This window comes from Paralichthys olivaceus, chromosome 1 (genome assembly GCF_024713975.1).
Source record: "Paralichthys olivaceus isolate ysfri-2021 chromosome 1, ASM2471397v2, whole genome shotgun sequence".
NCBI classification, from domain to species: Eukaryota; Metazoa; Chordata; class Actinopteri; order Pleuronectiformes; family Paralichthyidae; genus Paralichthys; species Paralichthys olivaceus.
The window spans coordinates 26,543,823-26,559,230 of NC_091093.1; the positions used below are offsets into that span (position 1 = coordinate 26,543,823).

A 15,408-nucleotide genomic window follows, 5' to 3' on the forward strand; every position below is an offset into this window, starting at 1 on the left:
GCGGCAATGCCTTGACCCGTGAGATGCAGAGGGAATTGAGGTGGAAGAGGGGGGTGAGAGCGAGTGACATAGTGAAATGCTGCCTGGTGAACAAGACGGGCTGGACTGGGTCAAATGGATCAGGATAACCGATCCAAACACTGCGCTAATGTGTAGCACTGGAAGCTTGTTGTGATCAATGTATATGACATAAGAAGAGCATGCAACAACTCTGCACAGGCAGAGAATGATGACGTAAAAGAGAGGACATGTAATTCAACATATTGTAGGTATGATGGATCATAAAAAGCCTATTTTAGGGATGTCGATGATGATGGAACTACTCTGTATGTTTGTGATATTCTGAAATATATATTGAAGTTATTATGATTTATGTGAACATCAACAATACAGTACAGCACAGTACAGTACAAAACACAGTACAGTGCTGTTGCAGGTAAACATGTGAAATGTCACAGATTCAGAATAAAAGGTAACCAGGGTTATTTGTGGATTGTAAAAATGTTATGTCATCAAAATAAAACCACAGGGAGCGTTTTTAAAAAAAACTCATTTTGCTACTTGATCATTTTTCATTAAACAAATCTGAAAAATTCAGTATTAGGGAAACATCACCAGATTGTCTATTAGGAAAATGTAAACGGAAAAAGAATCAAGCTGCAGGTGTATTAATGGTGAACCATTCTCCACAAGCAGGTTCAACAAATCTAAAATCAAAAGCTGCTGATTCATAAAACCACAAGCTACTCTCGGTTTAAATAATGTAGGTGCAGTTTTCCCTACAGCATTCTGTGCTTACGACAGCACGCCCATAAAACTGTATCAGCATATCTTATCAAGTTCAGCCTTTTATTCAAGACTTGAGCTTTTGACAGAATGAAATGAATAAACAATTTAAACACAACTTAAAACATAAAATCAAACAAAAGCACATGAGTAGCCTGATTTTACACTTGAGGTGTAGTGTAGCAGGAAAGTGCAAGAGTGTGAAAACCTCTAGAGAAAAGACTTTTAACAGTATTTAATCAGTAACAGTATATATTACTGATATAGACTGAAACTATTAGCATCAAACTTATATTCATATATTTTCATATTTTTCAAGACCTGCCGACATCCCACTCAATATGCCCTTCATTTCATTTTTTTGTCTTTTCTAAACCTCTTAAAACCTTTTTAACTGTGCGTCATTTTCACAAAAATGGAGATGGGGCCATCAGATTCATTTGGGTGAAATAAAAAAGGGCACATGTACTGCTACATTTTAGTTTCAACCTTTCCTTCTCCATCGATCTGGAAAGATCTGTGAGAGGCACAGCTGCATAAACAATCCTCTCAAGTCTTTAGAGGGTTTTGAAATATTAACAAAAGAGCTTGCAGGTACATCATTTTGCAGCAGCAGCAGCTATGGCAGCAGAGGGAAAACGTGTTTGAGACCTATTATAAATCACACAATACAGCAACAACATAGCACATCCAGGCCCTGCTTGTCCCCCAGGCAACCTGACAGCAAAATCCCGTCTTTACAGATGGCTCACAGAGACAATCTGTACATGTGTACTGTATGTGGGAGGGTGCTTTGTGTGTAATTCTGTTTCATTAATGAAAATGTAGTAATCAGGATCTGTGCCTGGCATTATAATTTCTGTTACATGTCTACATAAATGCAGAGGAGAAGGCTGATGGAAAATAAATAAATAATAAAAATCCTTGGTCGGCTCGGGCTAATTTCATACACTTCACTTCCCCTGACATGAAAGAAGTAGGACTTACAGATCTTGTGCCTCCCTTTCATGGGGAATTTCACCAGCAGCTCCTGAGGGTTGGTGCAGATGAAGACGAATGGGGAGGCGGACTCCTCACAGGTATCAGGGAACTTCAGGAGAGAGGGGAGAGAAAATTGCAGTTTAGCAGTGGCCATATTGTGCACAGAAAATGTAAATACAAAAAATAAAAAACATGCATAATGCCCTGCATCACAGTTATGAATGATTCAGTGAGTGTCTCTATTTATACGCCTTAATCATGCTAGATGTCCTCCTTGCCTGATGTAATGCTACATGCCTGACAGCAACTGATAGTTATGAATCTCGCTGGGTCTTATGTGCTATAATTACACGACTAATGATGCAGTTGCTAATGAGAGCAGTTGCACCACTTGCGAGCAGTAAGGATGAGACTACATTTACACAACCAGCACCAAAAATCCAACATATACAATTACTATTTCAGACACAATCTTTCGCATCCCAAAATTAAAATTATTAAAACCACTTATTAACTAAACAGCATTTTACATTCATATCATAATTTACTAAAAGCTTCCTGCGAAATCTGCAGAAATGCATCACATTTAACTACGTCTTGGACATATTTATGCACACCATAAAAGCTGCCATACCACATTCCGATGAAGGAGAAGGTGTTTTACAGCAGATAATTGACAGCAGCCTACAGCATACCGAGGCCCAGAGACAAGAGGAAGACTCTCTCTCGCTGTGTTATTGATTGATCTCGCAGGTGAGAGTAGGGAATTGACTGACACAGTGACAAAGGAGTCATCTTTCCCATCACTGGCAGCCAAAGGCTCTCAGCTCATCCAATTTCCTCCGGCGCTATCAGATAGTGCCCATGATTGCATCTAGCCAGCCAGGAAGCGGCTCTTTTCATGACAGCATGCTTTTTTTCCCTCTGTCTCCCACTTCTCTTATTCACAGCCTCCCTATCTCCCTCAAAGGAGCACTGAAGGTTGTGACAAATTTGGGGCTTTTTAAGGAAAATCAACACAGTGGCCAACCCATCTGTATGAACCCTGACAAACTGGGCAAAGATGATAGAGATGTTTATTTCTGATTACAGTCTGTGTCAACTTCATCGTAATACACTGGTGAATGATAAAATAAGTAAACACTCTGAGTCATTAGACATCAATGGCAACCCTGAAAGAGCCCCTTGATCCCATTTTGGCAAATGACAGTGATTCCAATTAAATTAGATCTCCCCGTCAAGTACATCCGCTCCTAGATTTCCCTGAACAGCTCTTCAACAAAACTATCCAACCCAGGATTGTTGTTGGGTTAAACAAGGTAAAGGTTGTCAGTGTATTGTTTTGCTTATCGTCAACAAATCTCATAAAAAAAAAAAAAAAATATCAACACTAGTTCATCTTTGCTTTCTATCTATTCTACTCCCTGTGTGGCTAAAGTCTGATCTGTCTTAAGCCTCTGTACTACACAGCTCCATTGTTGACCAAACATGATCAATTACACTTCAGTGAGTCGTTAAACTGTGCAACATGTTCCTTCATTGCTTTGAACACAGGCACTTACCACCGCCAAGGTGATGATGTTTTCACTCCTGTCTGTTTGTTGGTTTGTTGTCACAGGATTACACAAAAATTACTTTTCCAAGAAACTTGGCGGAAGGATGGGGCATGAGCCAAGAAAGAATTTTTGGTGGGTTTATCCAAACAAAGGATTTTTTCCCCCACTTTCTTTAATATTGTGTTTTTTTAATTTCCCCCAATTTCCCAGGGAATAATTAATACTTCTTGGCATATTTAGGGGGGTGATATCTATGAGTGTGCGCAATTTCACGCAACTGATTGAATTGGCTGTTGGCCCTTGGCGGTGGTTTGCCCTCTACTGAGTGCCATTCCAGTTTATTTTGGGTCAGTCCCAAACACACCAATTCTACTGCCATTAATACTCTGAAAGACCAAAAATATGCACGAGGGTCAGTTCCTACTATGTGTTGTTGGACAACATCAAAGTTCCAAAGTGTTTATTGCTCTGAATGGCCGCACTTGATGCAGAGTTAAACGTTGTCTGGCACACAGAAGGGAGAGAGACTGTGGATAATGGGGCAGATTTTCCAACAGTCTCTTTAGAAAGACATTAAATAGTTGGGCTAGGTTGTTCATGTGAAAAGTACAGCGAATGGAATTAAAAAGAAGAATCTAGAAAGAAGTGCAAACCATGCATATTTTCTCAAGAACAACAGTCCAACAAGCAGTACAGATGGAGTATACTGGCCCAAGTTTTCCCCAACAATTGAGCTACTAATGCCTCTTTCCGGAACAATTTATGTAAATTACTCTGCCTTTTGAGAAAATAGAAATACATTTGTTACCTATTTACAAAAGTGCTTAGCGCAACAGATACAGTAAGGAAGTCTATATGATGCATTCAGTGTGATGACAGCCCTGCATGAAAACAGACACCTCATTTATTTCTGAGCCTCCGCACTGTGCAGTCGTAGCAAAAAGACTGAAGGCTTGTCAAGAAAATGAGATGAACCAGCTTCAAATCGATCAAATCCATGCCAACGCACATTCCTGGTATATTGACTGTTTACATTGCGATTTGTTGTATCAAAAGATAAAATAATTTCTGAAAAGAAAACACTGTGATAGCTATGCCTTCAAAATCTGTCTCTATTACTCAAACTGTATTTCCTGGATGGCATCTTCTAACAGAGCCTGAAAAAGTACTTCTCTCCTGTCTGCAGCGTGTATGTGTGTGTGTGTGTGTGTGTGTGTCTGCCCGTGAGTGCAGGTCAGCGGGAGAGTGGAGGGAGGACACTCAGACAGGAGACGCCGACATGGAAAAAGTCGACTGGACCTTTAATTTGCGTCTGTCCTGATCCTGAAGCAGCGGTGGTTATAATTATACAGCAGCGGGGTATTGCTACAAAAAAAATGTAGAGGAAAACATTTATCGATTTAGTTCTGTCTCTGCATCGATGCAGAGTCGTCCAAGTCTGCATCAAAATGCATCTTAGAAACAAGAAATTTCCCCAACGCTAGTGTCTACCCTTTGTATGTTATATTCACATTGAGCCTACGTGTCCCCATGTAGCAATTAACACCCATCAGATTAGGAAGAAGGAATACCGTCTTTAAACCAGCCAGAGGGGACATGAAATTCCACCTACAATGTAAAGATCGATCCTGTGAACTGTTAAGACCAAGCAGTCCTTCTCAAACAGCTTACTTAGGTGAGCAGCCTAATCGAGTCTTCTTTTTAATGTACATGCTAGGCACTTGAGAAGACACTTTAATCCGGAGTGATTTAACTCTATGCACAGTGATTATTTTTAAAGAACCCTTAGTCATTGTCATTCATTGTTGGGTTTACATAAAATCTGATGCAATGCTATGGTTCAGCAGTGATTTGATTGGAACAGCACTTATGGATCTGGGTCTTGTGTGAGCAGCATTGAAATTGGGTCAACTGTTGGTTAAACACATACATCATCCTATGGTAGTGAGTGATGTCTGCCGCCCTAGAAAAAAACTAAAATCAAATAAATTTTTAAAAGAACTTATAATACCAAGAGTATGGGTCTGGGAATGATCTGAAAGGGAAATAATGGAAGTGTATTAGTTAAGATGACGGGGTAGTTATAGACGATAAGTGATTCCAAAGGAAGAAGGTAACAAGAGACCCTTCTTGAAAAAATGTGTTCAGCCTCATTTGAGATCATTAAAAAGGGATCTCACGTTACACAAGATGGCTGTGTTGTCAGGGTGTTTATTCAAGGAAACAAAATGGTGGTGGTCTTGCCAAAATCAGATGAAATAAGCGTAGCTGCAGCAAGAGCCCGAGTGTGCTCATGTGAGACCAGGCCAGTTGCCTGCTCTTTCATCCTCCATTAGCTAATTAGCATTTAAAGCTGTTGAATGTGCTGCTCTGCCTCGCTACCTCCCCCCACCTAATTGTTTCCATTCCATGTTAATCAAAAGGGCACGAAACATTGTGGCTGTGTGACACGGTGGTTTGCTGAAGCCCTCCATATTCATCAGGAAGGATTTAATGTCGTCGGATTGGACCCCCTAACAAATGCAATTAAAGGCGAGCTTGTTGAGAAACACAGGTATTGAATTAAGAAATTGTTCGATGGATTTATGTGGAAACACAGTTGGGTGACAATGACTGTCACTCTGAATTTAGTTAAGAGTAATCCAGGGTCGTTAGTGTGACGGTTTCTTGGCATGGTAGGTCAGGGTTACAGCCCTGGGGCATTCTGGGTAGAGAGTCCCGAGTGTTTAACATGGGAGTGATCTGAGGGTATATGTATAGTGACTGTGACAGGTGCATTAAAATGCCTCAGCGTGAGTTGAGTATCACTAGTCGGTTGCTTCGGGCAAATTCAGTTGCCGTTAGAAGTCAGAGTATAGTGCGACATGGACGCTGCAGCCTCGACGTGATCATAGACTAAACACAACGGAGCATGTTTACTGTGGTACGAGGCTCCAAACACTTTTTATAAGATAGACCTATCCAGTCTGCACATACAGGATAAATCATCACGTATATATTTTAAAATGAAATCCCTCGACTTACTTTTCACTATTGCCATTTCTCTTTCGTAGTATTTTCTATAACTAGCTAGCTAAACAAAACCGGTTACTCCTAGCAACTCTAAGGTAACGTTAGAAAAGCTGAAATGTAAAAAAACCAATATGTTTAATGGAAAGTTATGTACTGGACTATTATCTTCATCAATAGCCCGTCACTTCCTTCAGTCGAATCATCCTTCACATTGTACAGATCCAGGTTAGCCAGCTACTCGTGTTAGCTTCATATTTTACATACATTTACAGCAAGAAAGTGAATGAGCATATTTCTCACAATATGGAAGTATTTCTAAAAACGTAATTCAGGAGTTGATGTTTTGTAAAATGTTTCGTGTTAATCCGTTTTTTTCTGGTCAGAGAATAAAAAAACCAGCATGAGCCCAAACAATTTAAAAGAGAAGCATCTTTTTATTTGCAGCCTAAACACACAAAGCTTTGATAATATGTGCTGAAGCGGAGCGAGTAGGCGTAGAGCAGACAACAATTGGCTTTAAATGTGGATACAGAACATTTTCACAAGTAGCTGCAAGATGAATGTAGACCTAAATACCAAATACCAAACAGAAAGAAGAGGTGAAAAACTCATAGAGCTTCACAGCTTCTTCAGAGACTGCCAGTTCAATACACTGCCCACTATTTAATTTGCTGGGATCGAGCCAAGAGGGATTCAACAATAACTGTAATAATATGAAATTCATTGGAAAAAGTGAAAAGGGATGGCAGGGAAGAAGCTGCTGGAAATAGTGGTTTAAAAGGAAGGGAGAGGGCACAGGGGTCCTACTGCTCATTCCCCCATGCTTATTATAAAGTATCGTGTACTGAGGTTTAATCTTCATGCAAGTCTTTCATCACCTTTCCTTCCTCAGCACACGTTCTAGTGCAGTGTTCGTACTTAGTACAGTCCAAAATACAGTGAGCTGCACGCAGAGTTTGATGAAAACAACATCCATCTTAATAAAACCAGCTAAATACAGAGCCAGGATTTGACAGAAGGAACACAAACCTTTGAATCCAAGCTTGTCAAGTGACAGCTCAACAAGCCAACACTGTTCCCTCTCCTCTCTCTACAATGTCTCTCTCTGTGGCTCTTTTCAGCTGCTGTCGGCAATTAAGGGCAGCAGAGACAAGTAATCTCCTTCTGGGCAACAGGGCCAGACCAGAACAGGCATGTGGAGTGGGCTGTGCAGTTTGTGAGGGTGGGGGGTTGGGGGACTGCGAGCCTGGCCCCAGCCTCAGCCCTAGCCAGGCCCTGCTTGGCTGCACTCAATCTCAGCCCAATAAAAAGCCCTTCATTGGCAGGGTGCAACTGAGCCAGACGGGCTGGGAGCATGTGGCTTTTAAAAATGAGGAGGGTGGAATAAGGAGGAGGGAGGCACAGCATGAAGGGAGAATGAGAGGGGGGAGAACTAGAGAGGGAAAATAAGGAATACCATTTCAGTAAGAAAGACGGATAATAAGAGAGTATGAGGTGAGGGGGAGAACACAGAGGCAGAGATTTTGATAGATAGGGAACTACACACAGCCAACTGTGTCTTCCCAGAAAGGACACTTTTGAAATACAGCCTGGCCGGTTCTGTCAAGGCTGGTTTCACTCTGGGAGCGGAGAAACAGATGGGTTGTCTCTAAGCTAGGGGCTACATGTGGGGGGTGTTGTTGGGAACTGTATGCAACAGCAATCGTTCACCAATCGTTCTTTAATCTATCATGTTCTCCAAACAACACAAGCCCGATTCTGATCACTAACCCTCCAACAAATGCATCTGCCCTCAGGACACTGGTGCTGCATTTGTCTTTCAACATTTGGATGCACTAATAGAATTGTTTTTCTATTGCTGCATGACACAGGAACAGAGCACAAACACATTCTGTATGAATTTGACACCGCCCGCAAAAATAAGCTGTAGGAAATATTTTTAAACAACAATTTTGTCTAAAATTTTGATTAAACCAACTGTACCCATAAAGTGCAGAGTGAGCTATTGATTAGTTCTTAAAGTGATATATAAATAATCTTTATTACTGTACAGAGTTTATGCAGCTTTCTTACATGGCTCTGATAAAAATAATGCGTCCAAACTAGTGTTGTAACTTATTCAAGAAATCAAGCTTGAATTAATTCCAACTAACACGTAATTCTTCTGAGAAAATAATAAAGCGAAATAAAAACCACAATTTGTGATTTGCCAAAATTGTGCATGCTTTACAGACAAAAGTTACAATTTGGAATAATAACTGACAGTTCTGGTTGGAATCAATACACATAATGTGTTTATGACTCAAAATGGCTAATGTAGGCTGCTATCATCTCTGCTATTCTTTTGAGTAAAAATAACTGATTAGTGCATGTTAAAAGTATTTTATTGGGTCAGTAACTGTAAAGATAACCCCTTAGTTTATCGTGTCAAATGCATCCCCACTTCATTTCTAAATATCTTATCATATCTTAATAATAATCCTCTTTGTTTTATGATGTACTTCCATCTGCTGTTTGCTAATTCAAACTTGGTCTTCCATCTGTTTCACATTAAAAGTCTTCCAGCGGTTGAGAAGAAATAATCTTTTCACTTCACATTTACTGTGAAACATGTGCAGGAAGTGTTGAGTTTCATTAAGAGCAGTGTGACTTTGTGAAAGCGCAGCCAAGTAGAGCTGATCATAATGAATTAAGCTGTGAGTGAAAACAGCATTTCTGTTCAAAATGGAAGAAACAGCAACAAGGTACAGTTAAGAACAGATGGATCGACTACGTTGTTCTGACCAACTTCAAGTAAATTGGGGAATTTACCTTAGCAAGCATTACAGTAATTGGTAGTAGCATTTTCCGGCTATAGCAGGTGGCTGCATTAAAAGGCTAAAAGCTCAACACAAACAGTGTTTCTATTGGAGTAAAGCAAACACTGCCACACTAATCCATGCATGTGAATGAAGCCAGTTGCCTCGTAGGAAGTATCATTGATTTTCTTTTAGACTTCAGTTGAACATTGCATCTTGTTGCTCAGAAACCGTGTTATTAAATAAAATCAAGGCTGAATCTTCATGTATGGATTTGTCTTCGTATTGATCACTTTTTATCAACTGGCATATATTCTGCATTTATAGAAATGATGTAATCTTTGTATAATGGGCAACAGAAAGCAAAGTCATTTTAAGTAAAGACCAAGTGATGAGTATTTAAATGAACAAAAGGTGATTGTTATTTTAGCAACAGGGAAAATCAAATGTCCAACAAATTCTCAGACACGTTTTACAACCCTATTAAAACTGGAAGCAAAAGGTTCGAACATATGGACCCTCAGCTCGTATGGACACATCTTACGGTTGCTGTACCGATCCTAACAGGCAGCTGTTGCAGCTCCCTTTGTCCTGATCATTGAAGCCCGGGCACACCAAGTTGCAAAGGGATGATTAAAAATGTAACATACTCCTTCACCTACAGAATCAACTGGTGTCAAGTTGGAGGGTGAACATTAATTATCTAGGAGTGTGCAACACTGGCTTCTTAATTTTTACATTATTAATATCCTCGACACAACGAGAGACATATCATTATTAGACGCTCTGCTCCAGGGGCACAGTTTTCCAATAACTGCCATCGTGTCAGCCTGCTGAACCGCAAACACACACTTCCTTTGCTTGACACATTTCGCTGCTGATAAAAAAAAGTTAGACTTCAAGTAAGTACATATGTAAGTTTAATCAAACCATCACTGTGAAAATGATATTTATCCATCAAGTGAGCAGTCAAGACAGGATTAAGTGATATTACCCATACTGCCTCTGTATATTTGTACTGTGAAGTGTACTTTAAGAACCAATGCAGAGTGTGAGCTGCTGAGTCTTAGTTGCCATCTTGATGTAAATGACTTCAAGCTGTCACCATCCCACCAATAAAATTCCCCCGGAAGACTGGGGAGCAGAAAGAGTATTAAAATGTAGTTCCCTTACTCCTTTGCATCATAAGCAGAACAATTCGGGTCTGTAAAAAATAATGTTGGTAAAGAGCAAGCCATCCATTAGCCTCTGAGCTAGCACTAGTGATGACAGGTGTAGTGAAGTCATGTGTTTGTGCAGAGAGATTCACACAGACTTCCTCACTTAACCCAGTTCCACTTTCCCAGCCATGTTTATGACTTCACCTCCTGTGGTGGCCCTCGGGCAAGAAGAAAACAAGACTGCTTCACTACAGTCAAAGCTTTTTAGACTCAACAAGTTAACTGCTGGAACTTTCCAAGGAAAAGGGTTCTCTCTCATGCACAGTTGAGCTTCTGTTTGTCGAGCGCATGAGTCTTTCAGAATTGGAGAAACACCAATAGATTTATAATGTTCGGCAGAAAATGGCATTTTATAAAACAAGAACAATGTTTAGAGACGGCGACAAAATGCCACGAAAAGCTTTTAATAAAAAAAGTGGTTCATAATTAAAATATCACAAACATGAGCAAATAAATATGCTGAGTGGAAGCAGACAAGCACGCTGCTTTGACAAAAATAGGGAAAAGAAAAAAATAAATCACAGATGCCTTCACCCTTCTTACTAGTTTCTTTAACAACACACAGACACACACACACACAGACACACACTCACATACAGACTCAAACAGACACAGCCAGAACCCCTGGAGACAATTACCATGTCTGCTTTCAAACCTTGACATCAAAGAACAATCCAGGGAATCTAAGGCATTAAAACTTCTTATTTTCCACCACAATCTCCCTTTATCGGTGCTACAAATCCAACGCTCCTTAGCACAGGTGCTGCCAGCAAAGAGGCTCGTATTTTAAGTGAGGTAACAAACCACTTCACAGTGGGCATTTGATTTCGTAATGTGGAAATTGAGAAGGACCGGGGAGTTTATGAACACGTCTGTCTCTTAAGGTGAATATTTGCTTTGATATTCTGACGCTTGGGGTCCAGCCCTCCCATCTGTGTTCACTCAGCCTCTGTGGGAATACCGGTCTCTTCCTTCTTCTGGAGGCAGGCAGCGAGCACGGGTTGAGAAAGGAGCACAGACGGAAATCTGCCCACTGATTCTTATCAAAGGTGAGTTTTAGGTTTCTCTAAGACCATGGGTTAGTAACACAGCTTACAATAGATAAGGTGATCCTACTTATATGGTCCAAGGGGAGAACACAGTGAAGTGTTAAATAGAAAGGTGTTGAATTAGAGCTCTTTAAAAGCCCTTTTCAATTTATACTTTCACAGGTTTTGCAAGTGGGCTCAAATATTTTGGGGTTTGACACCACATGGGAATTAGATGAATTGTCCTTCCACTGATACAGCCCAGAATTATCTACAACTCAAAAAAATGGCTTCATTGAAATAAAATAAAGCAATAGACCTTTAGCGAAGCCCGTAGCTACTGTTGCTATTATTGCCAAGTTGTGCATTCTTGCATGGCACACATCCAGTTTGCAATAATACAGTGGCAACTTTACTGCTTGAAATTCTTAGCAATTATTAAAACATCAAATCTTTCACACAGAGGCAGAAGAGTTTTTTTTTCTTGCTGATGACCCTCTTGTTTGTTTATCAGCTGTAGCTATAGCTAACGTAAGCTCCATTAATTGGTTGACCATGGTGTCGACAGGTAACCTTTTACTATTTATAGAGAAGAGGCTTTTAGGATGAGGACGTGTTAATGGCAAAGGTCAAAAGCTCTTGGATAATGGTTTAGGGTTGTTGTGTAAACTTTTCCAAAGCCAATTATGAGAATCAGTGAGCTGCTAACATTAGCCCACACCCTGCGACTCCACAGCCAGAACTAGCTTCCACATCATAGAGAAATACTACATAGTAAATGTGGTAGAAGTACATGTTTTCAATGTTAACACTAACCCATAACCCACACACAGTTGTAACTGTCGTGTTCTGCTTGGACGTAACTGGAATAGATTCAAGTTTTTTCTTTTTTAAGTATCTCTGACTACAGTCCTGTTTACACTCTGCTGCATGTGAATAAATCCAAAGTATTGCAGTTTTGCTATAGCTAGTTACAGTTGATATAACTGAGACAACTGGACAATCGCTTTAGCTGCCATAAATACTGGATATGCTTTAGAATATAAAATATCAACAACCAGTAAAAATTGTACAACAAAACCTGTACAAATACTTGTTTACCCATGCTGGTGGTTGTGATGCAGCGACATCAGCTCTCCCAATATGCAAACTTCTTTGCATTGCATTGTTATCCTCTACATTTCAGAAGTGAAAAAGGGCTTAAATATTTGCTATATTATGCTTTTGTGTTTCTCGATTTCTATGTAATGCCAAATAGCTTCTTGTAAGGTTTATTTGAATTTGAAGTAAGAGGAGAGGATGACTCAGTTGTTTCTGGGCAAATCCAACATTATTAGAGACATTTGGCCTCAAAACAACCGACAAAATAACTCAGGAGAAAAATCTCTTCATTTGAATAGGGAAAAAATGACCGAGGATACAGGTCATTGGCTATAACACGCCTATGTTTTCTTAAACATCCAGCAGGGGAAATTTACAATTTAGAGATATGTGAAGTGCCAGCATTATTCAAGAAATTATGCTGAATCTTTTTCTTGCTACACTGACCACCGCCAACTTGAGAAGCAAGGAAATTATGCTGCATGTAAATCAATACTCTACTTTGCACACTGAGCCTGCAAAAGCATTTGATGGCATTTTTGCTCTGTGGACCGTGGCAAAAAAAAAGGCCTGTGCGCTATGTGCTCCAAGACATATGGCAAAGGCAGCAGAAAGAAGTTGAGCTGAAGCTGGCAGTTAAGGGAGTATGACAGCAAAATCCCAATTGATTTTCAATACCCATTTTAATGATGCCAATATTTAAATGGTTCAGTCACATTTTGAATTAAATTTACATACATGCTTTTGCATTTAGATTCATCGTAATAACTTATGTTGGAGTATAACATAAAACTCACAGGTGGAGATTTTAAATAAAATTCCCATGTTGAATGTGGTAAAACCTTCACAGCCACAGATGACAGCTTTAAGAGCCTGAGGTGGATAAAGGTGAGTGAAGTGTTTCACTCGTTGCATTATATCACATTCTGTATATAATCACACAATACTACATGTTCAGACATTCTTTTCATTTCTACCGACACATAATAATGTATGTACATTTTGCTTAGATTTTATTCTTATTAAAAAAATATTATAGCTGCTTTTCAAATAATCCCCTCGAAGGTAAGGTAAAATGGTCATGTACCTTTTTTCTAGTTTCACCCTTCAGCTCTAAATTAGAAAGCTGACCTAAAAGCGTCTGGCACGAAGGCAAGGACATTTCAGTGAGACAACACTGCTCAAAGGGAAAGCCTGTCATATTTGACATAAATTCTTGCTTGATCACGCACACAGGTATCTGGTGGTATATGGGGCAGACTCTTAAGTCCCTGAGTCCCACAGCACATATCACTGGAGCCTCGTTGAAAATAACGGTCACATCATACTGTGGAACTAGAGCTCATACATTAAGACAAACTGTAAGATCCAGATTGACATTATATGATTGAGCAGCACGACGTAGATGTTTTTCCAATGGACAAGAATAAAACATTCCAGATCAATCTGAAACTCTCCGTCTGCCACCTACGTGGTTTCTTTCTACTTTTTACTCTTCTACTGGTTACATCAAGCAGAAAAGTAAATATTTTCACTTCAAAAATGCCTTATGTTAAATTCTCTAGCAATTCAAGATGTCTTTTCTTTTGGAAGATCGAAGACCCTGTGGTTGCTTAGCTTCATTTTCCTTAAATAAGTGTGGTTATAACCTTGAAAATAACCTGTTTAAGAGACATGTGGCGAATATTTTACATCAACTTGCCATTTCAAATTCATTCACAGGATATATTTTGCTCTGCAATTTGAATTATCCTTTCTTTTTCAGTGAGTATATACTCGGAATAAGACAGACTCACTGGTGTTAAGTGCAAGTGGTAGCTAAATAGTTTTTTTAGTTTGCTGCACACAAAGAGAGTAAGATTAATGGCACTGGAGGCATGGAGGGTCTCTCTTCTCGCCTCCCCACTTTCTCCTTACTTTCCTCCTGTGATGTCGCTAGCAGGAAGTTGCTGAGCCGACATGTCACCCAGCAGAGTACAATTGAGTTTGTAATCTCTGACCCTGCAGTGGCAGAGAGTCTCTCGCTCCCTGTCTCTCTGGCTCGCCCTCTCTAGGAGAGATACTTGTAGTTATACTGCTGCTGGGTCGGTCGGGGCTTGGCTGGATAAAGATCTCTACTCAAATGAACACACACACACAGGCTTGTGTGACATAAAGCAATTGCAAAGGCATGCCTGGGGAATGTTGGCAGAAATGCACAAAATCAGCTCGGCGTAATGACTGTAGTAATGCCTGCTCTCACATTTGGAAGTGAACAGGCACAAAGAAAAGTGATTAAATTGAGAGCATTTTGCTGTTCCTGATATAATCATAGCAGGAAAACGCAGTCGCCCACTGGTTTTGAGCAAAGTACTTACTGACTACACCACATAACCTTCATTCATTTCCTCATTCCAAAACAGAAAACTGGCACAGACACTGGCCTCATGAGGAGCCATTTTGGGGCATCAACAACAAACACCAGATGTGGAGATGGAAGATGAATGTCAAACATATTGATTCTATGCTTCATTAAAGTGGGGGCCTAGAGTTTCCCTGTGGCAAGGCACCAAATAGATCACAACGTTTAAATCCACCGAGGTCTTGTTTAATGCAGAAATGGTTCAACACAGCCGGTGTCTTCATTTCAAAGAGAGCAAACTGAGAACCACAGGACTGTGCCTTATAATAAAACACAAAAAGCTGCTCCAGTTACATATGTTAGGATCTAAGTGTTGTCTGCAGAACCATAATGACAGAATAACAAACATTCACAGCGAGCAATCGGACGGACACAAAACTGAAGAAAAACAAAAAAGCAATTTTTCGGACATTTTCCAGTGTTCATGTCTGAAAAAGATTTTGTAACATCCATTGACTCAATTAGTTTTATTTTACGATTAGAACTTGTTACTACCCATGCTCAGTACATTTAGTGTTATCTGGA

General features: G+C 39.9%; 1 protein-coding gene across 2 annotated transcripts in view; it reads right to left on the minus strand.

Annotated features, from left to right (window-relative positions):
• The window catches only part of trip4 (thyroid hormone receptor interactor 4), a 61,909-nt gene that overhangs the window by 36,149 nt on the left and 10,352 nt on the right, over positions 1 to 15,408 (minus strand). For both annotated transcript variants that reach the window (XM_020099577.2, XM_069526241.1), the window contains exon 12: positions 1,774 to 1,876. In XM_020099577.2, coding sequence (XP_019955136.1) covers positions 1,774 to 1,876 — 103 coding nt within the window. The remainder of the gene's footprint in view (positions 1 to 1,773; positions 1,877 to 15,408) is intronic.